We start from the raw sequence: 25086 nt of genomic DNA, 5'->3' as shown, positions 1-25086 counted from the left end.
CGCCGATAGTTGCGTCACACTTTAGCTGATATGCAACAGCGGCTCGCACTCGCCGTATCTTGTTCGCGTGTATACTTTCACAATTGAACAAGAGCCCACATGGAAGCCGATAGAAGCAACTGTGTTTTCGAGTTCAGATTGTTCCGCGAAATACGAGCAGCTTGTTTTAGCACGCACTCGAATTGTAGTTCTCAGCCAGTGCGTCACGAGCGGTGACAATGGCTTCGATGACGAGCGTAAGAATCACCTTAAGGTGGCCGCAACGAAGCCGGCATCCCAAGCGTATACGAGGGGGGACCCAAAAGAAACCGAACTGAGAGCGCGCTGCCATTCGTAGACGTAGTAGAGAGTTCTACCGCTAGATGGGGTTAGTAGAGACCTTCACAAAACAGCTGTGCAGACGACATAAATTTGTAAGCAAACATTTGAGCGTAGTGTTGTGTTTCGCTTGCAGTTATTTTGTTCCGCCTGCGAAATCTTTATGGCAAATTTATAAGAACAGAGAGTGTGTTTGCAGTTTTGTTTCCTGCTTAAAAAATCGGCAACGGAAGCTTACCAAAAGTTGCAACAGGCTTTTAACGAGGATGCTATGAGCCGCACACAAGTTTTCGAGTGGTTTGGGTGCTTCAAACGTGGTGAGATGAGTGTCGAAGACCATGCTCATTCTGGGCGTCCTTCAACGTCTCGAAACGATGAAAATGTTGAAAAAATCCGTCAAAGAATGAACAAAGATCGTCGTTTCAGGATCGACCAAATTTCAGAAGAGACAGGGGTGAGTTGGAGCTCCTGGTAGCGAATTTTGACTGAGCAGTTGCAAATGAGACGTGTTTCCGCTAAATTTCTTCCTCGCATTCTCACACAGGATCAAAAGAACATTCGATTAAATTTGAGTATGGACTTAAAAAAAGAGATTGAAAGTGATCCACACTTCTTTACCAAAGTCATTACAGGTGATGAGAGTTAGTGTTAGGGGTATGACCCAGAAACTAAGTAAGCGTCAAGCCAGTGGAAGTCTCCCAACTCTCCGAGACCAAAAAAAAAGCAAGGCAGTTGAAGTCGAATGTGAAGACAATCATTGTCTTTTGTGATGTTCGTGGAATTGTGCACCAAGAATTTGTTCCCCCTGGCCAGACTGTTAACCAGCACTTTTATTTGGATGTTTTAAGACATCTGCGAGAGGATGTGCGGAGAAAACGCAAGGAACGTTGGCTATCAGGTGACTGGTTCCTTCATCACGACAACGCCCCCGCGCACTCGGCCTTACGAGTGATCCACTATTTGGCCTCTGAGGGATGGACTGTCGTTCCCCACCCTCCATATTCACCAGACCTAGCCCCGTGCGACTTTTTCTCTTTCCGAGAATGAAGAAAAGTCTAAAAGGGAAGCGTTTTGGTGATGTGGAGGCCGTACAAACAGCTTCGCAAAGGGCACTGGGCGATATCAAAGTTGAAGAGTTCCAGAGATGCTTCAAACAGTGGGAAAAAAGACCTGACAAGTGCATCGCATTTCATGGAGAGTACTTTGAAGGTGACTGAAGGAATTTTGTGGAAGAGTTAATAAATAAAGTTTTTATACAAAAAATCCGGTTTCTTTTGGGTCCCCCCTCGTATGTGCGCTAAAAGTTGTTTACCTGTGCTGCACACGTGGGCTCAGTCGCAGTCCAGCCGCTAGCTGCTCAGTTTTCCAGCCTTGCGAGCCCAAGTCGCTAGCTGCTGAGCATTGAGGGAGCCGAGCTTTCAGAAATGACACTGCCCGCGAGCGCGCCGAGCAACAAGTTTGCACTGCTCCCTGGATGTCGTATTCGTCGCTAAGCCTGGCAGGTTTCATATCGATGCCAGAGCTGAGAGAGCTTTCGAACTGGCTAGCGCTGAGGTGCTACTCTCTTCACTGTACGTTGTACTGCGAACCATGTGTCGTAGTGAAATAAACATATGCGCAGTTTCCGCGCTAACGGTGACGTCGAGGACGAGCTTAATAAACGCCGTAAGGCAGCAGATATTCGATGCATATATGTGTGCTAAATTTGTTCACCTATGCTGCAAACGTGAGAATAAAGTCTCGATCAGTCGCAGGACAGACGCTCGCTGCTCGATTTTCCAGCCTTGCCTGCTCAGTTCGCGAGCTACTGAGCCAATCATTGAGCGAGCCGAGCTTTCGGCAACGACGCCGCCCGCGGGCGCGCCGGCCGTCGAACTCCGCGCTGCGCTCAAGCTACCCTTGTCGTCGCTAAGCTTAGCCGATTGCACATCGACGCCTAAGTTGAGTGCGATTCGGAACTGGCTAGCACTGAGGTGCTACCCTCGCCACCGTTTTACTGTGAGCCCCGCGTCATAGTGAAATAAGCTCGGTTTCCGCGACCCCTTCAGGAGCAGAGCTAGCAGAATCCAGGCGAGCTGCAATGGGCAGCAGAAGCGGCTGTGGGAGAAAATTTGTTTTGCTGTTCGCTTCTACCAACAACTCGATATTGGCTAACGATACTCTATCCCAGAGCTTAGTAAATGGACGTGAACAAACAATACCAGTGAATTTTTCTGACGCCGGCTTCCAGGCTGGCAGGCCGGTCCCGAGAAGAGCGCCCTTAAGCTTGCATGGCAGTGGCGCACGTCAAAACCGCCCCGACATTCTACTCTTCGCTCAGGTTGTCGTAGCACACTGTTAATAGCGAGGGACCAGAACACTTTAGTGGACCGAGCGTGAGGGACCAGAACACTCTAGAGGACGAAGCGCGAGGGCGCAGGAGACTGAACCAAAGCGCGTGATCGACTGACGTCAGTCCCAAGACTTCTCATTTCACGTGAGAATCAAACGAGCAGGCGAGCTGCAGGTCACTCTTGTAGGTGTGAGGAAGGGTCGTGGAGCTGCTGCCCGATCGCAAGCGACTGCTGGCCGCATGGCCTTTGCTATTGCGAGTGTGAATGGACATTAAACGCATGTTTACAGTAGGGAGTCACAGAGTTCGCGCGAGTTAATTAAGCCCCTTGGTCACGGAGGGGGAGCCCCGAACAAATACATCCTCATGGGGAAGTCACTCACTGACCGAATTCTTGCGGCGCGACTTCATGTGTCGCAGAACTCGCCACCCAATCCTTGGCGTCGCGGGGTAACGCCACGTCGACTGACAAATATTCGGGTTCTTGCTCCTCCGGGCAATTACAGCGAAGGCGCGACGCAACAGTCCTCGCGCGCGCCCTTTCTAGGCGTCCGTGTTCAAACACGCTCAAGGCTGTACCCGGCCTTAGGCTTCGTACGCTGTTCTCTATATTTAGCGAGATGGTTGTGTCACTGTCATGAAATTTTCAATGGAAGCAAGTCGTAAGAATATATATATTTTTTCCATATTTTATGATGATCTTGCAGCATGCGCGGCTAAAAACTGAAACGTGGAAACTTGATATGGGAGTCGCCTTGATCATTTATACAGGTCATGCGTGCGTAACATACATGCTGCCTTTGTGATAGCAGGACGATTACTGCGAGTAATCTTCCAGCTTTTTCGCCATCAGGTTACTCTCATTACGTGTCGTTAAGCGACGCGTATATGTGACCTTAGCCTTTTCTCCGCATGTGGTAGTGGGTACAGTATGTTGCGAGACGCACAGGTCACAGCAGCCACGAGTACACTGACCTTCGGTAGCGCCATTCGTCATGCTCGCGCCGGATGGAATGAAGACGCTCGCGTGGCTCGCAGCAAGCCACTACCGCAAGCACTGCCTCATTCACAGGCACCGCTAGCATTCTCGCTGGTGCATATGCTTTCTCTTGAGCATGGTCTTCTTTCGCTCACACTGTCATGTGCGAACTGAAGGGAAGATTGATTGCGAGCGGCGCCTCTCATCCCCGCCAATTTTCGTGCGGCCGGTAGCTAGGTCTAGGGAAGCAAGTTGCAAACTCGAGCCGCGTTTGTGAATTAACACTTCATTTAATTCCCTCGATGATCGTCGCCAATCGATCAAAGCAACTCGCATCGTCTTCGTGGCTCGCCAAAGTGCAAGCGATTTAACACGAAATTGGTGAATGTCTGCCTATCACTATCCCACGATGGCGCTACAGAAATTCGAGATTTCTGTAGAAAACCACAATTACCATCGAATGCTATCTGTAACACGACACTTAATTGCCTCGACAGATATTTGTCCCAAGACAGAACCCACGACAGGTATCTGTCGCAAGACAGACCCACGACAGGTATCTGTCGCAAGACAGATACCTCGACAGGCTGTAGTGTCGCGCGACTGAACCCGCGACAGGCAACTCTGTCGAGGCACGCAGGCCCTGTCGCGCGGCACGACAGGTGCTGTCGCACGACAGCACCTGCGACAGAAACCTGTCGCGCGACAAATCCTACGACAGGCACCTTCCGCACACTACAAAATGCAGGATTGATGACTGTCGTGCGACAGAACCCACTACAAACACTTTTGTCGCGAGAAAGAAGCCACGACACGAGCCCCTGTCGCACGACACAATGCACTACAAGAGGGCTTGTCGCGCGACACAAAATTTTGTCGCGCGACAGATACGCGACAGAAAATTCTGTCGTGCGTTTTGATCGGGTAGGAGAGATACATTGGAGTTTATCAACGAAGAAACAATTAAAATTAATAAAAATGCAAAAAGATACTATCACTTCGTGGAGAAGAGTGCTCAGTCTTGCTGCATACGGGTTCTCGACACACCCGGATTGATGACCAGCACACAGCACAATATGTTCACAAACACGCAACGACAGTCAGTCAGTAAACAGCAACTGTAGACGCCTCGGATTTTTCTGGGCGAATTGCGTGATGACACGGGTGATAAATTCATTCCTGTGCTTCATTACACGCTCTCGGTGCACACTCATCATACAAAGGCCGTCCAGTCTGTCGTTTGTCATCGTTGAGCGTAGCCACGTTTTCACTCTCCTCATTGTACTGAAGGAGCGTTCGACCGTACAGGTAGTAACTGGCAAAGCCAGAGCCACCTCAATGGCTTTTGCAACACCAGGGAAGAATGTCTTGGCCTGATGTAGAAGCTCGCAGTAAGTTATTTCTGATGGGTCCCCAGTTTTGTTGCACCACATCTCGTACCAAGAGATGGCCTCTTCCTTGAAGTTGTCGATGCCGTAAAAGCACTGGAGTTCTTCGGCGAGAACAGCGAACTCAACACGGCTCAAGTGCTTCATTTTTGATGGATGCAGCTGGAGAAGTTTGAAGCTCCTCTCATTGCTTTCAGAAAAGCGCCGAGCTAAAGAAGCAGTGAGGGAGTCCAAGTACGGCACATATATTGCCACACGGTAGTATTCCTCCGGCGACTGAATCCCGTAGTTGTCTCGGGGGGCCTGACGAGAGACTTGTCTTGGCACAGATATCACCACATTTAAGTGATTGGCTGCCTCCCTTGCTGCATTCATGATGTTAGAGAACTCCTCTACAGCGTTCGTCCGGTGGCCGCGAAAAATACGTTGCAGCTCAGTGATGTGGTCATGCACAGAATGGAAGTCCATGGATACACCTTGCAGAATGTTCGTAACTGGTTCGAGCCGAGCGCTGTACTTCGCTACAATATGCAAGCAGACGATGAAAGATGAGCTTGTTGTTGCGCAGTAGAGGATGTGAGCTCGTTGTCTAGTTGCAGCGTTCGAGCATGATTCCGTGGACGCGAGCTCCTCGAGTGCTTCGACTATGGCCACGTAATGCTGAGAGAAGATCCTAATAGACTTATATTTTGCAGACCATCTTGTCTCACACAGCATCGGAATGTTCGGCACCAATTTTCTCCGGAGTACGCTCTCGCGGAAGAAGTTTATGGTTTGTTTGATTATGCCAATTGTGTTTCGAATTTCAGAGACGTCGTTCAGATCGTTGATGACGAGATTTAGTTTGTGACTTGCACAGTGGAAAAATAGTGCCTTCGGGAACTGTTTTTGTATAATTTTGTTCACTCCAGCTTCTTTTCCAGCCATTGTAGAGCATCCATCGTACCCCTGTCCAACGAGGTTCGAAAGAATCAGCCCGACATTCGTCAAAAACTTCAAGATTGCCGCGGCGATGCAAGCGGAGTTTAATTGCTCCAGCTCTACAAATCCCAAAAACTGCTCTCGAACGCACACTTCGGCTCCCGCCTTGTCAATAAAGCGAACGCCTATAGACATCTGCTCTTTTCCTGAAATATCTGCAGTTTCGTCAGCAAGAACGGAAAAAGCAAACGCTTTGTTAGCTTCGGTAACTATCTGCTCTTTCAGGATGTCGCCACAGATTGTGATGATCTCGTTCTGGACGCGGACAGAAGTGTACTTGGCATTGCCAGCAGAAGAAGCGAAGTGCTCCTGAAGTAGAGTATCTCCAGCTTCTACACGAAAGTCAAGCAGATCATTGAAGACTCCACTATCGGACTGCTTGCCGCGAATTGGCAAGTCATGCGTCGCGCAAAAGACAATGGTGGAAACTATTGGAAATAGTTTCTCACGGTTCCTTTCAACTTGCGCGTGGAGTGCTCTGTTCAGCTGCTCTACAACGGGTAGCTGCTTGCCTTTCATCACATCCATAAAGTTCTGTGAGGCCGTCATTGCCTCCTGGTGCCATTGGGATTTTACGTGATCTCTGCACGCCTCGTGCATTTTTCTGTAGTTACTGAAAGCGCGCACGATAAAACTTCCTTGAGTACCCCGGTGAACACGTGGAGGAAAAATGACGCAAAAACGACAAATAGCGCCTTTCGCTGTCGCTGAGTACGCAAGCCAGGGGGCGTAATCTCCCAGCCATTGATGTCGAAAAGGCCTCTTTCCAGGTGTTACATCCTTCTTAAAATCGTATGTAACATTTGGTGACCATGGCTTAGTAAGAAGACGTAACTTCAAAAAGTCCGGTATGCCAGTGAGTTTAGCTTTGCCTAGAAACTCTCCTAAGTCATATTCTTGAGGCAAGTTATTTGTTTTCTTGATGTTGTCTCTGGACTTCGATCCCAAGCAAGGAGAAAGGGAATCGTCTCGGCTTACTGCGTGACCGGAGCTCGCTGGTGAAGTTCCTTCCATGGACACGACGACGTCGGCTACTGTCCGGTGATGAAAGGTTGCATCGCTCTGGTCAAATCCGGACTTAAATCCCAAGAAAGGAGAAATGGAATCATCTCGGCCTGCTGCATTACCTGAACTCACTGTTGGCAGAGTCCCTTCCATGGAGTCGACGACATCAGCTACTGTCCGGTGATAAAAGCTTGCATCACTCTGTTCAAATGCTACACCGTTGTCACATATCACACCAGAATCTGCAGGGGCGCATTTGGATAACGCTTCGTCAGACAACCGCTGACGCTTGAAGAAGCGCCGAATGTCCATCATTCGGAACCGCGCGAGACAAAGCTGGCTGTGGAGTTCTTCGGGGTTGGTAGTGTTAAAAATATATACACATTGATTGAAAAAACGGTTGAATGCGTACGTTGAAAACAAAAAATGACTATATATACAACGAAAACTTATTTACAAGATAAATGCACGCTCGCAGCTTCATACACCTCGCTCCATCTTGCTCGCGCAACCGCACAGTCGAGTATTTGCACACACACTACTCGCCGCTCGTCGTTTTCTCGTCCGCTGTCTTGATTGTTCTCAGCTTCGTTGACAACCGGCCACTAAAAATACCGAAGCACAAACACAGAGGCGCGCACACATGCAAGGGCCTACTTGCCGCAGTATCCCCGAATACGCACTGTTGGAGTTGAGGGTTCAGGACAGGAGTGCCGCTGAGCGAAGAGGTAGATGGCGAAAGGAGAATAGGTTTATTTACATTTTACATTGGTGGTTAGAAGTGAGACGATTCTGCCGCATCCGTTGTCGAGTTTTATATCCTTCTTGTTCCCTAAAGTCCCTAGGTTGAGGACGCCCTTGCCGGAGTGGGAGGGGCCTAGAGCTTTCACCTGTGCGCACACACACGACACTGCACTCATGGTCACGCCCCCTTCACATGTGGAGTCTGAGGGAAAGAAGGTTGTCGTCGAGGTAGCGTTGACGGCGGTAGGTGATGGCCTCCGGCCAGCCGAAGGTTTCTGCGGGTCACCGACATCTGTTGATCATCAAATGCCACCCGCCGCTCGAGGCCAGACGCGAGGTCACGAAAACGCCGAAAGTGGTTCCTCGTGCTTGGGTCGGAGATGAGGCCCGCCAGCTTGTCGCGGTGCTTGGGCACGCCAAAGAGCAACCGGAGACGAGGCCCTTTGTTCCCTGGCACGGTCACGGCAAATGGGGAAGATAACGTTCGTCTCCCCGAGGCGGCGGCGGCGTTCTACACGTGCAGGCACTTTGTGAAGGGGGTCTGGTTTTGTTACTGCACTCCAACCGGGCAAACTCCGTAATTGAAGTCAGCTGGCACCTGGGTCCTCTCGGTGCTTGTGGTCCATGGCGGCAGGCCCGAAAGCAATCACCCTCAAGTCGCTAGCAGCCATACACAGTAGAAACAGGCGTGCTGGCGGCCACTCGGCGAGACTTGTCGTCGTTCCTAATAGCACTTTGGGGGTGAAAGGAACGCCTCGCGACTTCCGAGGGGAAGGGACACTCGCCACTCCGGTCGGAAAATTTGTTTTGTGTGTTTTTATGGGGTTCAGAGCCCCAAAACGACTCAGGCTATGAGGGACGGAGTAGTACAGAGTTCCGGATAATGTCGACCACCTGGGTCTCTTTACCATGCACTGACATCGCACAGTACATGGGCGCTGTTGGGATTTGAGGCCCAGCCAGAGGTGACAGGCGAGCCAGGCAGGCGCCATCGGGCTGCCTTGACCACAGGCGCTGGCTTCCGGAGAAGATGCAAGGAACGCTGGTGTGGGGGCGCCTCTGGAGACTGCGTCGCCGTGAACAAAAGCAACTGCTAATCCCCTTTGCCGAAGATTCTGAAAGCGGCGCTTCTACCGAACTGCGCTCTCCCGTGGATCGGAGGAGACAGCGAGCGGCGGCGGCGCCAACTCATCGCCTGCTTGCCCTTGAGCAGCCCGACAAAGCTGGGGTGGACACGGCTGATTTGTCCCTCCCTCCTGAAGAATTCATCGGTGGCCGGATTGTGCACTGTCTGCCTCCGTGTGGCTATCTCTCTAGAGATCAAAGAAACAGGCACCCATCTCAAGACGCCTCGAAACACATGCTCGCCGGTGCCGCTGTATGTCTGCAACGACGCGTCCCCGGACGCGGCACTTCGCAGATGTGACCCAAAGCTGGAAGCGGGGCCGCTTTTACTCTTTTTGCTGAGCGCACCGCCGCCCCTGGTGTGCGGCCATCACTCACGGTTAGAGTGAGTGATTTTCCAGGGGGGTGCAGCCGCCCCCCCTTGCCCCCCCCTCCGGACGCCCATGGGGGAGGCTATATACTAAAGGTCCCGCCTTCTAAACAACGGGTCCGCTAGCCTTGGTCTCTCCGGACGAGTGGCAAAAACAAATCTTCTAAAAACTTCGGCCTATTCCGGATGCACAAAAAGCACTTTGCAAGGGCACAACATTTGACAACAACATTACAACTTCAATATAAACATATTTTAAACTCTTCTTGTCTAAAAAACAATGGACCTCCCTCCCGGGGGTGTGCATGTGCCAGTACGTAGACAATGATATGCTGCCCCCTGCCCCCCCCCCCCCCTCCTGGGAGACAGAGCGTTGGGGTTAGGGGGCAGCATATCATTGTCTACGTACTTGCGCATGCACACCCCCGGGAGGGGGGTCCATTGTTTTTTAGACAAGAAGAGTTTAAAGTATGTTTATATTGAAGTAGTAATGTTGTTGTCCAATGTTGTGCCCTTGCAAAGTGCTTTTTGTGCATCCGGAATAGACCAAAGTTTTAAGAAGATTGGTCTCCCAGGAGGGGGGGGGGGGGGGCTCGGGGACCTGCAGTCCCCTCGCAGTCAGTGCCTATGTTTTGATGTTGCGTGTTTTTGCTTTCTGGTTGCATGGGATTGGCTCTGATGTATGCTTGTAACTGACGTAAACTTTGTTTCGGGCTAACGTGGTTGCTCGGCCTGTTGCTCTGCTGTTTGTGCTGAGGGTGGGTCGAGGGGTGCAGAGGATCAGTGGGCAGCCCTCTGCCCAGGATATGGGTCGGGGAGGTGGCTCCTGCTTCTGGAAGGGTTTTACTCAACGAAGTTTCTCGACAACACCAGCATTTTCGTTTTGTGAAACTTGTGCTAACGCGGACAACTGGAGCAGTTGGTTCCCAAACGGGAACAGGTTGGGAACAGAGCTACTCACAGGCATGAATACGAAGGCTAGACAAGCGCATGGGCCTTGAATTTCAACTGAATTTCAAACATCAGTTGTAGCCAGAGCTCATGCGTTTGTCTTACTTTCATCTTTATCTCTGTGTGCAGAGCTTTTACACTCGACAAGACTATGCCGCTCTTTTTGCAGCAAAACGAAAAAGTGAAACGACAAGACTGAGCTAAGTAGAGTCCAGCCTGTTTTTTCAGGACTACCTGCAACGTGGGCTCAGGTGCCTTGCTTAAGGGAAGACGACAGCACCTTAAAGGGGCCCAGAAACACAATCTTAGTTGTCTGTTTTGCCTGTTGATCGCATACTGTGAGTTACAATGGTGCTATTAGCGTCGGTAATACCGCGTATATTCCGTTTCTTAATATGTTAATGTCCTCCCAAAAACAAATTCATGGCTCTGATGGTGTCCCCACACATTGGCGGGTTTTAGCAGCGGATATGACACGTCCTGGCGCGATCTTGATGATTGAACAAACAGTAAATATACTGCAAATTGTGTGAATAAACAGAGACACATTTCGTCACCTGTCCGTGTTTTATATTATATCAACAAGAACAACTTGTTTGTCTTAGATAAAAGCCCTGCAAAGCAAGTAAAATAAAAATACACCACCAAGTGCTCTGGCATGGAAACGACGCTGCCAGTCTCAGCAAGAACGAGTTACAAAGAGCAGGCAACCATGGAGTGCCAACTTCCGCGACGTGCTCTGGCTGGCTGGTTCGATTGGTTGCGCCAGGTGCCGTCATTGGGAGAGCGAACGAGGAGCGGGAAGCCCCGCCAAAATCGAGTTGAGGCCGGCGTTTTGTTTGCTTCTATTTTCAAAATTTCTTCATTGAATAACTCCGCCTCCTGTGCATCGATTTCTGTAATTCTTTTCAAGTCAGCATCTGTGTGACAAAGAATCCACATGAAGTATAGCCGGTATCCCCCCAAGCAGTGTTTCGCAGCCCCTTTAACAGCGGAAGAAATCTTTAAGGCGATGCAAGGCAATTCGTCAGCACCATCGCCCATCGCCACTGTTGACGAAGACCATGGAGCCCGCAGCAGCTAGACCTGGTCGACCTGCCTGTGAGGAATACTTCACAGCGAGCGAGCAACCCTCAAAACGGTCAAAGAAAGGAAAGAGTTGCGACTACTTCGAGCAGCAGCTGCATTCACATCTGGGGGAGCATAGCACAGAAAATGAGGCTTTCGGGGAGTGCATTGCCTTAACCATTGACAGGATGCCAGCGACAGTTGCCTCTCGCTTGAAGGTTAAAATAATGGAACTAGTACCAGAATTTGATCAGTATCAGCCTTAATTTTAAGATATATCTTTTGAAGTGGATAGGTGACAACAAAGTTGTGACATGCGCTTTGCTTCCTTCGATAAACCGAAAGACATCGCAGTTAATTTTTCTTTGTTGCAATTCCTGCCATGCAGTGCAGTTTCCTGGTATAATTGTGTTCTTGTCGTTAATATTCCAGTCAGCTACATAGCTGTGATGTATTTTTTGTTACACTACTGAACCGTTTCACTGTATTGCAAGTTTTAATGAGCTTAGCAGTCTCCTGCCTCAATCACCACCTCAATTTTCTGCTATGCAAGCGGTCTGTTATCTCGTGGTTACTTGAAAGCATTTCTTTTTTCAGCGCAAAGTTAGGCATTACGTAGGAAAGGAACACACGCAGCAGATATGCCGAGTCCCACCTGCCATCCTAGGTGTATCTTCTTCCTACACCCTAATTTCGAGCTGAAAAAAATGCTTTCGAATCACCGAGACCAAATAGCTCGTCTTTATCCTCTTGCAAGAGATCTTGTGCTTTAAAATTTTTACTGATAGGAAACTAGGAGAAAAAGAGGGCCACTGCTGAACTTTCGGCATATAATTATTCGCAGAGCATATCTTGCTATCTCAAGGTCAAAAGTCTTCAGTCGTATAATCGTACACACCTTGTATACTGAAACGAAACGTTAAGCTCGAACGCAGTTGAATAATAAAGAGTAAAAATCAAGCTCATTACTTTACGTGGTATACGCCTGTGCAACAAGCAGGAACACAAATATCACAAGAACTGTTGAAACACATGCGTGATATGCCACTACTGCAGTCCATATATAACTCCTGAACTCACCGGTCAAGAGAGTGCCAAATAAAGTTTCACATTTTGAGCTGACGTGTGGCATTTGCTTGCGTTGCATGAAAATGAACGCACTTTACAGACGAAGAGTACACAACTTCATGTTGTGCATTAGCATCGCGTGATAACCCTCGGCTGCCATGGCAGGAACTCTTTGGGGACATGAAGTATACTCTGCAATGGCGTCTCGAATTCCCATGGCATCTGAAGCTGTGCAGCTGCCATTGCCAGTACTCTGATGGTTTTTGTGCCCTAGGGTCTGCCTCCAGCCGCCTTCTTGAATTCTGTCACCGTTGACCCGGCCACCATAATCATTAGGGCAACAGGCACTGCCAGAGAGCAGCAAATTATGCAGGCCCACCGCACCATGTCCGTTAGCAACTCCACATCGGTCCCAGGAAACAACGCCACCGGTAAACAAAATTCCAAAAGCGTTTTCAACACAATGGCGTGCCATTGGCAGCCTATAGTTAAACACCTTTTTCCCGCGATTCAGTTGCCTGAAGGGTTAAGGGTTTTTCAGGTTCGTTTACGTTTCTTCGGGGGAGTTCAGCCTCCTCCAAACGTGAGTAGTTCGGTGGTGTTTGAAGCACAGAAGTCCAGAAGCAGAAGGTACGAAGGAGAAATTACATTTACAGGGTATATACAAGGCCAACTCAGTTGCAGAAGCGTGAAGTCACACAGAAGTTTCAAGTACTGCAACATAGAAGGCACTTATCTCACACACAGATACTTCAGAAAATCTTACTCATCGACCGGCGGTCTCGGTTAAGCCTAGAAGTTCTTTCCGTACGTGCTAAGCACGGAGCATGGTTGGGGCTGCCATTCCTGGCTTTCTCTTCCGTTTTTATTACTTACATAAACAAAGGCGCTGGGGCGGTCATTTCTCTTTACCCGCCGTAGTCTTTGAACAACCAATCGCTACTTAACTGCGCAGTAGCCACAGCTCTGTGCGTTGGGCATAGCCTCGAAACCAAGGCTCGAATAAATAAAACAAACAAATCAACAAAACATTCGTAAAACGCTCTCCACGCAACACCCTCGCCTTCCCCCAAGAATGTACTTTTCGTCTCCAAGTGCATGCACGTGCCTAAGCGCCTCGGAGAGCTCAGGGCCGCCACACTCGCATGCTGCGTCCGACCGGATGACCTTTGTTTACCTCCCCGCATGGCTACAACGGTATCACTCACCGGATCAGCCCATTGATCAGTCGCGGTGCGAAGGAGACCACCCTTTTCGGGACAGGCAAGGCCACGCTGCACGCGCGCCCTCTGCCCGAGGCGTCACGTGTGCGTTCCAGAAGGGCGTCCTCCCCATGCCGGTAATTGCTTCAGCATGTGTTGCTCGCTCCACTGCGCGAGCCACGCGGGAAGTACAAAGGGGAGAGCCGGCGAGGTCGTCAACGAGGAGCAATCTTACACGTCCCCCCTGAGAGGATAAACGAGCTTGGGAGTCCGCTCGTTTAGAGAAGATCAACAAAAGATCGCGGCTGTCTACAAATACAATATGCGATCCGCATATAGAAAGAAACTGACATGCTGAAAGACGGCTCTCGCGTCACAAAAATACAACTTGCCGATCCAGCACAAAAACACTCGTGACACAGAGCATACACGATGTTTGTCTCAGTACGAGAGTCAGGAGCATGTAAGCATCCTTGCACAGAGTTCTGGCAGAGCCGGTGAGGTCGTGTATGAGGCGCGATCTCACACCTCCTCCTGTCTTTTCTACTATCCCCTCACCTCTTTCCTTTCACTTGTACACGCTGCCTGCTATCCTTTATTTCCGCTGCCCCAGCTCAGGTGCTTCAGCAGCGATAGCAGATGCAGAAGCTAGCAAAAATGATTTTTCCTTCCATATTCAATGAAAAATAAAACCACCACTACTACTACTACATATACATTGGATTTTATCAGGGAACAATCTTGCCCCGCCGCGGTGGCTCAGTGGGTACGGCGCTCGGCTGCTGTCCCGAAAGACGCGGGTTCGATCCCGGCCGCGGCGGCTGAATTTCAATGAGGGCCAAATTCTAGAGGCGCGTGTACTATGCGATGTCAGTGCACGTTAAAGAACCCCAGGTGGTCGCAATTTCCGAAGCCGTTCACTACGGCGTCTCTCATAGCCTGAGCTGATTTGGCGCGATAAACCCCAATAAACCAAACCTAAACCAAAGAACTAATTTTAATAAGCAGAATGCGAAAAGTTGCTACCACCTTAGCGTACTAATCAAGCTTTGTAGTTTTTTTCTGCTAGTGTATAGTTGGGGGGAAGACGCCCCCTCCCTTGCCCTCCATTCCAGACGCCCGTGGATTCATGCTGTTTTCAAACCAGGTCTGTTTACCCCGCGAGCGGTGACGTGTTGGCCGGGAAGTTTGTGAAAAAGCGAGAAACACCTGCGCAGCGGCGGTTCCTCCTCACCACGGTCGTGGGTTCAAACATGTCGGACTTGTCGGTCGACCCCGCGAAGGCTACATTGTCCTTTTCGAAGAAAGCCACCACCCTTCACGGAGCGGCGGAGGGGGCGCATTGAGGCACCCTAGCTATTTCTGCAAGGAGGATGGGGTGAGGAGAAAGCGTGCACGGAGCCCCTAAAAGGAGCGAAGGCGAGAGGAAGGGGGAGAGTACAGAGCAAAGCTGAGTGCCGGACCAGCGTCAGCTAGCATTTTCTTTGGCCGCACGCAAGCTGGGCATTCTCGTGGCAAAAATCGAGCCAGCCGGTTGCAGTCGGCGCTGCTGTCTGTCTTTACACGTGGACGTGAGTCAGCTCATGCAGACGCGACTGTGGCCTTGACGACCGCCGGGAGCAGGATTAGGCCGCGTTTTTAGGGGGCGGGAAAAGCAGTTGCCCGAGTGAGCGGCGCAGCAGACACGTAGTACAGTGCTAGCAATGCTTCCTTCAAGCCTGCAGTACACGCTGGTTGGGTTCTCCCCGGAGCTTGACTGGAAGCCCCTGACCTTCCTCAAGCCCATACCAGCCAACCGAGTCTGCAGCGCCTGCGGTCTGGTGCGAAAGAGGACCGCGTTGCTACCCTGCATGCATGCGCTGTGCGACTGTTGCTACACACTATGCGGCAAGGACGACTCGAGCGAGTGTCCTCTGGACGGCAACGCCTACGAGGAGGATGACGTCACCGTCATCGACTTCTCCGCTGACGATCTGCTGAGAAGACAGGTAAGCGAGTATGTGAAAGGAGTAGATGCTTGGGCTTTTTTTTATATTGTTTCCTTTGCCTGTTTCTCTTTGCCGCGGAGAGTATTATTCGCATGTGTACACATATCACATCTATCGGAGGACAGTACAAAAGTGTGCTGCAAAGAAAGAGCCCTGTAAAATATTCGTATCGTTGCGTATGTGGTTTGTCTCGCGTTATGTTACGTAACAGCGTAATAATGAGGCCGTCACAAGCTTCAAAATTGTAACTCGTAAGCATTTTTGCTCACTGCTGGACCGTTTCAAACCGCTCTGCGAGAGATTCTTCCTCTTCAATGCCATATTTCTCCTCATTATTCAGTGCTTCCAAGAACTGGAGATGCTAAGCGGTGTACATTGGTGAGCGCCTAAGCAAAACAAGGAGGCAGTTTAAATTTCCGTCGTAAACTGAGAGCTTTTCTATAAGTACTGAAGCACAAAATTTTGGCTTTGGTTTAGGCCGGGCTTTTAACGTTGACCTGGTAGATGCTAATAAGAGCGTAATTTCTTAATCTGTCGAATCTAAATCGTTTACCCTTCTCGTGGCGACGTGAGAAAATACTTGTTGATGATGAAATCGGGTTTCTTGATGGATTTGTCGTTCGGACTCTCAAACATTCACATTACTGGACGGCAGGAAAAGCAGGAATAAACAAGAAGAAACGAGCTAGGAGAAAACAATTTACAGCACGACTGAACCGTTGATTACAAGAAATCAGCCCCCGCTTAACCCAGAGCGCTTAGATTTAAGCCTTCTGTCTCCGCCCTTGCCGTGGACAGCAGCCAATAATAAATCAGGCGACACTTCGCACCAATCGATGGTTAGGGAAAAGAAAAAAATTACAAGGAAATTTAGCGGCTAAAGTGGTGAATGGCGAAAGCCTGAGTGCTGCATTCTGCTACGCGATTGTTCACTGCACATTTTGTTGGTGTATTAGTTAGCCTTCGGGAGTGGAACGCGACAGCTTGTTGTAGCGCTGCCACGGAGTTCAAGAAACGCCACCACCCGTTCGGCGCAATGCGTTGCCCTTTGAACGCAACGCAATTTGAGGAAAGGAAATGGCGCAGTAATTCTCTGTCATCTCGGTGGACACCTGAGCCGCACCGCACAGGAAGGGAGGAAGTGTGATTGAAAGAAGAAAGAGGGGCCGTAATGAAGAAAATGAAAATTGTATTTGAAGAAAGGAAATTACGCATTAACTGTCTCACATATCTCAGTAGACACTAGTCGAAAATTGTATTTGTCGAAAGGAAGTTGCGCAGTAACTGTCTCACATATTTCGGTGGACACCCGTCAAAATTAGCGCATGGGGACATCACGACAATTTGGACCAATCTGAAACGCGGACAAATACGCCTTGCTCGTCGGTAAATTGGTTTTTGAGGAAAGGAAATGTATCTGTCTCTCATATCTCGGTGGACACCTAAACCTCTCCGTCACGGGAAGAGAGGAAGATGGGAGTAAACGAAGACACCGTATTCACTAGGCGCACCTTTGTTCGTTCCAAACCTTCGAGCTGGCATGGCGAACTGCTTAATTTGTAAACGTATTTTGTTTGCTGCATCCGGTCGCTTTATGGGAATGCCCATTACGTCCTTTTTCTTGGGCCCTCTGCACAACCGCACAGAAAGGGGTCAGTCAACCCGGCGGGAGAAGAGGGGGCGCCGTATGGCGGGTGGTGGTGGTGGTGAAAACATTTATTAATCATAGAGAGAGGTGTTGGGGGTCGTGACCTGAAGGGTCACGCCCTTACAACCACTAGGTGGGATGCCTAGTCAGGCACACCATTGGCGTTTGCCGCAGCCCGGGCGCGCTGCGTTAAGGCCCTTTGGGCCTCGGGGAGACTTCAAACTCCCCTCATGGACGGAGTCGTTAGGTGGCATCCTGTGTGCACATGTGTACAACGAGGCTGACCCGCGTCACAGTGTGTGGCTTTTGTGCTATGTCGGCAGCGGCGTGCTTTGACGTATTGTCACGCTAGCTGCAGGCATGAGGAACGACGATGAGAAACAGATGGATTGAAGTGGCTTTCCTGGAACTGGGGTTGGGAAAGTGAGAAAGTGAATGTTCGCGAAGCTCGCAGCAGTGATAGTATAAAATGTACATATGTGTACGGTGTCGCGAGGGGCTACCTTATTTCCCCAATCATTCATTGCTTGTATTTTCCTTTCCCCAATAAGTTATTGGGTGGATGTTTGTATAGTACCTGATTGGTTATTCTCTCACCTAGGGTGGGGACATAGGATTTAAAACCCGCTGCTTCGGCAGGACCGAGGGCTGGTTTCGTCACGTAGAAGTACGAGCCAGTAAAGTGTAAATATCTTTTCTCCTTGCTTGTATCTTCCTTTGTGCTTTTAATTGTTATAAAAAGTTAACCTCTCCTGAAGTGTCCTCTTGCAATGTGATTGAGCAATTCGAATCTGCAAGACGTCAAGAATCCTACAACAATCATCTTCAACCCAATTTAACTGACGTGTTACAAAGGACCATAAAGAAAGAGCTACCACTTGACGCGCACGGAATTCGCTATTTAAGCATTGATAATGAGGATGGGGCACCTTTTGATCTCATAATGCTCTTGGGCCTCCACTGTATATGGCGCTCCAGAATGGCAGGCTACCATTGTGACAAAGACGCACGACCGGCCCGAATTTATTTTCGGGAAAGCATGGACTGGTTTCTTGCAATTCAAACAGCAGCTGCGGAGCCTCCCGTGTAGCTCTCAAGCTTAGAGCCGTTGTGTATGTTGCGGGAATTTTAAGCTGACGAAGCCAGTCTCGTGCTGGCTGACCACGACAGTGTCGTATGTATATAGCGTTATGGGTATTTTTGTGGTGCAGTGTCATGAGCCAAAGCCAGGCAATAACGAAAAAAAAAAAAAGCTGGCATGGCGGAGTGGTAGCGTGCTCGACTCGCACTCCGGAGACCGGGGTTCGATTCCCAAGCTCGGCGAATTTCTTACTCCTTTTTATTTATTTATCTGGTCTGACTAGGAAGGTTAATTAGACTAATTGTTTAAGTAAGCAATTAACTAAACTCAGTCAAACTTACTTGGAGCATCACTATACGATCCCTTTAATTGGTTGCATGGTTAGTGGCCAACGTACAATTGGCCCCGTTTGAAATTCGCGCACTTTGACGTCACGACTGTTTCGACGAATTGAAAAGCGTGACATTTCTGCCAACAGCTGCTGTTTACAACGATGAGGCATTAAAGGCTTCGGCCTTAATAAAGTTTCCGTCTGGTAATCAAAGACTGGGTAAAGGATATCGGCTAACCAAATACATGGGAAAGGAGGAGTTCCGAGCACACATACAAACAGCACTGAACTCACTGCATTCCGAACCTATGCCTTCCCGTAAGTTTTCTTTTCCGCACACGTGCTTGCAGGACGCAAGGCAGGTTCTTTATGAAAAAAAAAGAAGAAAGCTGTCGTTGAGGGGTCAAGCGCCCAGTGACAACTCCAGCCTAACCAGGCGCCTGTTCTGGGTACCAAAAGCTCAAGCGACCCATTGGCGCCGCTTCGCGTACCGAGCAGCCACCGTACACCTGCGTCCTCACAATAAGCTATGTATATGAGCAGAGCGCATGACTCACGCGCAGGGAAACGAGAAAGTTAAAAAAATAAAAAGTCCACTGGCCACTGAAATGACGACTGCAGGCATTCAAACACTGAACATTGCACAAAGCTGCGCGCTGAAAAGATATGTGGTAGAAAGGCAAGATGGAGACGGAACCAGCGCTCTAGCGGCGGGGCCGCCGGCAACAATAGAGCAGCCACCGAGCTTCCGTCCTGTGTCACCGGTTCCACGAATTTGGTAACCCTTCGACCGGGAACAGGTGCACATCTCAAAGCAGCTACCGCGCGCCATAAAATCTGTGCTGGAGACTGTATGGCGCATCAGAAAGTTCAGCGAACTTCACAAAAATCTTCCTTTATATACAGTTTAAATTCAGGCTACAAACACTACAACGAACATTCAGAGAAACATCCTCTCTTTACCGATTTTGCTTTCCGTGGAGAGAAAATGGCAGTTATTTTACTTTGTATTCGTTTATCATATTGCATCGCATTCAGGTAGGTATATGCGTTCCTTTCTTATCGCGCACAGCTGGCTGCGTTCAGTGCTTCCTTGGTTATCACGTAAATAAACACTGGGCAGAAAGCTTTGGGTTTAAGTCGAGCGAAGCCGACATCTCGCGGTTTCCTCCTTCCCACTGTGTAGAAAGCCGCGTATCTTGTTCTTGCACCGAAAAAGCCCATCTTAGATCCAAAGTATGCGTGCTTCACGCAGCCGCTATGGAGCGGTCGTGCAGCTCCTCGATTCACCCTAAAATACAGTGCCGGAGCGTCGCCAACGTTATAGGGGGCCGGCCTTTGTTATAAAGAGCGTCAGATCTACTACTCGCGTTACTAAAGGTTGTGTGAGTATGCAATGCAAGGTTATTGGCTAAAAATGGCAGCCACAGGTGTTAGCGTTTGCATAAGCAAAATTTGCATATCACGTGAACAGAATAGCCGCCATAATACGTAACCATGAGCGGTAGCCACCACTTACCAGGCGGTGCACCAGCAGTTGCAGGCGGTGCATCACCACGTACCGGAGTGGTACCATACGATGTGCCCCAATCCGGTTGCATAGCAACGAGCGATCGTTATAAGATGCATCCAAGTGCCACATTCAAGCGCACGTATGAACATACAGGGTGTTTCACGTAACTTGCACCAAGGATTTAAAAAAGCGATAAACCGCAGCCCACTGAAGCCAACGACACATTGTTCGCCATCATGTGGCACTCATCAGCATATTTTTTAATTGCGCTTAATTAGCTAATTATCTAAGATAGATTATGCCCATTTTCACATATTCATTTTAGTGCCAAGACTGTTATGTTAGGTTGTAGGACAGGTGCATAAACAACTGATCCAGTTTATTGCAGTATCGTATCTCCTGCGGGGTCCTTTTTTCCGGCATTTAAAGAAAGCCCGCGAAATATGAAAAAATACCACGTGATTACTCTCGCGCGCTAACAAATTGCAGCACTATCAACGGCGTTTCGAGCAAACAGAGCGTGCCCGCTGACCGTGGCAACGTGAAGGGTCGCCGCTCTTAGCATCAGGTTGATAGTGCGTCAGCATTTTCCGCAGCGGCGCGGCGGCCGTTCACTTCGCCACGGTCAGCGGGCACGCTGGGTTTGCTCGAAACGCCGTTGAGAGCGCTGCAATTTGGTAGCGCGCGAGCTTAGTCACGTGCTATTTTATCATATTTCGCGGGATTTCTTTAAATGCCGCAAAATGGGACCCCGTAGGAGATACGATGCTGAAATAAACTGGATGGGGTGTTTATAAACCTGCTCTACAACCTAACGTAACGGCTTTGGCACTAAAATGAATATTTGAAAGTATGCATAATTCATCCTGGTTAATTAACTAATTAAGCGCAATATTATGAGGCAAAGACGCGGGTTTGATCCCGGCCGCGGCGGTTGAATTTCTTTGGAGGAGAAATTCTAGAAGCCCGTGTACTGTGCGATGTCAGTGCACGCTAAAGAACCCCAGGTGGTGGAAATTTCCGGAGCCCTCCACTACGGCGTCTCTCTTAGCGTTAGTCGCTTTGGGACGTTAAACCCCCCTCAACCAGCCAACCAAAATATTCTGAGGAGCGCCACATGATGGCGAACAATGTATCGTTGGTTTCAGCTGGCTTCGGTTTACCGCTTTTTTAAAATCCTTGGTTCAAGTTACGTGACACGCCCTGTATACTTCTATACTTTCATTTTTCTGTAAATACCCCAGTGTGCAAAGAGCCAAATTGGACCACTGAGTGGTACCATTGGTGCAAGGTTTGTGAACCACCGAACCGGCGTAGATTAATCGGTGTGGTGTAAAACAATTCAGCGTGTTATGGAGCATACAATTAATAATCGTATCAATGCTTAGCATATTAAAGCGATTCATACCGACGACCTTTGGTCTCCACAGCCATAACTTCTTGGATCTTCAGACGTTCCTTACGACCAAACTACTTCACGTAGGACATTCGAGGTGGCGTCAAACGATTTGTCTTCTCATTATGTATACGTTGGCATCAAAATCGTTCGTGCAAAACAGAAAAGAAAGAACAAAACCTGCAGCTGACGCCAGATCATACGCTGCTTCAGAGTTTGACAATGTTTTCAACGAACAAAAGAGTGTGGTCTCCCACCACTTACAAGGCCGCTCGCTTGTAGGTTACACACCTTCCTCGAATATGGTGTATTAGCTCACAATAAGACCCCTATCCTTTTAAACATGTTCAACAGCTGGTTAGGCAAATAATTGTATCTGTTCTTCAGACTTCAATATATTTGTTTATGAAATTGATAGATCATAGTTAGCTATGTTAACGATACATGTTCCGTATACAGCAAAAATAGAACACTTGATTCTTTTTAAAAATATTTGTCGCGTTTACCGTTTCATTTTTCAGGCCCGAAAAAGGGCGCATAATATCGAAACCCGTTTCTTATTCGCTATACCCAGCTCCATCATATCTCGAAGTGTCTTCTCTTGTCTCCTTGCAGGTCAAGTGCTGGAATGAAGCTAGGGGCTGCCAGTACGCGACGACAGCTTCAGGGATCGGCCGGCATTTCCAGCGGGAATGCGAACACCACTACGTCCGTTGTCCCAAGTGTTCGACCACCGTCCTTTGCAGAGACGTGTGCGAGCATCTCCGGTCGGCCTCTTGCAACACTTCGACATCCGTGGCACCCGAAAGCAAAGTTCCACCGGCTCACGCGGAGGAGGCAGCATCGTTGACTGCTTTCAGAGGAGCCTTTGAACGGCAGGCGGGTGAAATCACAGCTTGTCTTAGGTCAATGGCTGTTGATATTAGCATACATGGGGACCGGGACCAATTAAGCGAAATCTCTGATGGCATAAACACTCTGAAGGAGACACTGCGTCAAGTAGTAACGTCTTTGAAAGGACAGAACCAGGAGGAAATAACGTCGTCCAACGCTCAACTCAAGCAATGTTTTGCGACATGCAGCGATTCAGTTAACACTTGTTTGAAAACTATCAAAAGTGTGGAAAAGGAACTAAACGACAAAATGAGCGGAACTCGAGATCGCTTGTCGCAGATTGCAGCTGGTATTGAACAAGTCAAGGCTGAATTAAAGGACACCTTTGAAAAATCATTGCAACCCGTCCCCAATCTGCGCAGAGAGAGTGCACTACGGGAGACGCAGTGCGAGTTTTTTATAAAAGGAGTGAAATCGCTTCGAGACAAGGCGGAGCAGAGGGGCTTGGCTGACTATGACAGCCATAAGGTGTACCTTCGCGGCTACTGCATGTCTCCTGGAGTCAGGTTCCGGTACTTTTTTGGATCTGTAGATGTGAGCCTCAAGTGCACCCTGCACAAGGGCGACATGGACGACGAAGTCCAGTGGCCTTTCAGGAACACGATCAGGATGAGCATAATTCATCCGAGAAGAAAAGAAGACATTGGCAGGAATGTTCGTCCAAGTCCATCTGACCCGCGTGGTCAAAAGCCAACAACATCTTGCAACGACACTTGTTACCTTGATCCTTTGATTAGACTCCCACAGCTCACCGGTGACCTGTACGTAGATAATGACCACCTTCGGATAAAGTTGGAACTCCTGCCCTGAACCATACTTGAGCGCGGACATGGGCCGTCCGTTACAACTTCGTGTTAGTGAACGTCCTTCTACGCTCCATTTCTTTCTTCAGTTCTGTATGGATAACTTCACGTTAGTAAGAAATTCCTCTGAAAACACTGGTATTAAAGCTCCTTCCCTAACAGCTCTGATTAGAAGCACTGCACAAAAATAGCTCTTAATTTTGTTTTATTTCTGACCCTCAGATATGTCTCCCACCGTGAAATGTATAAAGAACTGACATGTATAAATGTCCCTTGGTTTTTGTGGCTGTTGGCTTCTCTCATATTTATAACCAGCCCCTCATCCCCCCTCTCTTGTTTGCTTAATTGCTTAGCGAGGGCCTCTATTCTGGCAGCCTTGACGCCATAGGAAGCATAAGAGGGTTCTCACACAGCTGCCACCCTCGCCGTTCGATGACGTTCTACGTCACATCAGTGGTAACTCAGGACGTGCTACGTCCACCGCTTAAAGGGCCACGGACCACCCCAGCTCAGCAGACACTCTCTACCTCTCTTTCAGCGAGCCTCCTCTCCTTCCATTCCCTCCTCGAAATTCTTCTCTCCCGCTCCTCGTCGAGTAGGCTCGGCAAGGCAAAATCACCCCTTCCTTCTCCGACGTAAGCCGGAGGCGTGGTGTCTGTGGAGTGCGTCACGGGGCTACGTCATGGCCCCGCCTTCAATAGAATTCTTTTCTTGGTTTTTGCTGCTGGGGCTGAAACAGCGTCGTCGCATTTTCTCCGCACACTGAACGATCGAGAGGCGCGATCGGCTCGACCACCTAGACTTGTTAGCGAGCGCACCCTTTCATACATCTGTTTGTCATTCCCAGTTAGCGAGCCACCTTTTCATTTTTTTTTTAGGCCTCCCCACCGTTTCACGAGCGGATGGGCGGAAGTCGTTTCTGTTCGAAACACACGGCGAAGTGCGGACCCGGCAACCGCCCGTTTGCTTTTCTTCATGTGTGTTTGTGTTCTGTGTGTTTGTGTCTTTTCTCCGCTCCGAAGCCCATGTCGTTCATTGGAGTCAGGGCGTACGCAAGATGCATGGAGGATAAGCGGTGTCTATGCGGAGCGCTCAAGTGGACGAGCGAGGGAAAGGCTCTGCTGCACTACTAATTAAAACCTTGTTTTGGGGGGCTCGCATAGAAGAAAAGAAACTGAGAAGGGAGCGCGCACGCAGAGCTTCTCGTGACGTGATCACGGCGGGGGGGGAGGGGGGGGGGGCGAACCAACTCCCTCAGTTTTACTATTTTTTACTTTTTATGGCAAGGGTTCAAGGCTGTCGCCGCACGCTCCCTCCGCAGTTTTTTTTTTTTTTCCTTCATGCGGGTTTGGAGGCATGAGCCAGAACAGAAGGCGCTGCGGAAAGCCTTGTGCAGACGACGCGACGCCAAGGCTACGCCCAACCTTCTCCCGTCAGTCAGAACGATGCACCAATGGAGTGCCTTTAGCGAAAGTAGCCACCCTTGACGTCAGCGGGGTGCAGAGTAGTGGGCGGGGCCCGTTTTTGAAGGAAGGAAAGAACGAACGGGCTTTGATTTGAATTTTCGCAGCTTTTCGGGGCGCGCATGGCTCTAGTATTTTGCAGAGGTTATCTTCGATGCCTCATCTATGCAGTGGGCTTGTTTTTCAAAAATGTCCGGACCCTGGTCAGTGGCCCTTTAAGAGCGTGGGTGGCGCTGGTGAACACTCTAAAGGTTAGGTTATTTGTAAACATAAATACCCCCGAAATCAGAAGAATTGACAGCCGTCGCCGTAGCTCCGCGGTAGAGCACCGGACGCGTAATTCGGAGGTCGTGAGTTCGGATCCCACCGGCGGCATATGGTTCTTTTTTTCTGCTTTTCTAATCAATTAGCTTTAAGCGCTAACATATTCAGTAATAT

At 49.4% G+C, this 25086-nt stretch overlaps 1 protein-coding gene across 1 annotated transcript; it reads left to right on the top strand.

The window, feature by feature from the left end:
- The first annotated feature begins 15035 nt into the window (after positions 1 to 15035).
- Positions 15036 to 23616, top strand: LOC149329708 (uncharacterized). The gene is made up of 2 exons (XM_089560415.1): positions 15036 to 15519; positions 22104 to 23616. The coding sequence occupies exons 1-2, from the start codon at positions 15235 to 15237 to the stop codon at positions 23190 to 23192; spliced, it is 1374 nt and encodes a 457-aa protein (XP_089416541.1). The 5' UTR covers positions 15036 to 15234; the 3' UTR covers positions 23193 to 23616.
- Positions 23617 to 25086: the final 1470 nt, after the last annotated feature.

The sequence above is a fragment of the Amblyomma mixtum genome, chromosome 9 (assembly GCF_055824585.1).
Source record: "Amblyomma mixtum isolate Tamu chromosome 9, ASM5582458v1, whole genome shotgun sequence".
NCBI classification, from domain to species: Eukaryota; Metazoa; Arthropoda; class Arachnida; order Ixodida; family Ixodidae; genus Amblyomma; species Amblyomma mixtum.
The sequence above is the reverse complement of the archived record's forward strand: the minus strand, read 5'-3'. Positions and strand labels throughout refer to the sequence as shown.

What these genes read in the sequence shown, in the direction of transcription:
- LOC149329708 (XM_089560415.1), top strand. Translation starts at nt 15,235, where the DNA reads ATGCTTCCTTCAAGCCTGCAGTACACGCTGGTTGGGTTCTCCCCGGAG. An exon ending in ACGATCTGCTGAGAAGACAG is followed by an intron (nt 15,520 to 22,103) that starts GTAAGCGAGTAT and finishes GTCTCCTTGCAG; the next exon opens with GTCAAGTGCTGGAATGAAGC.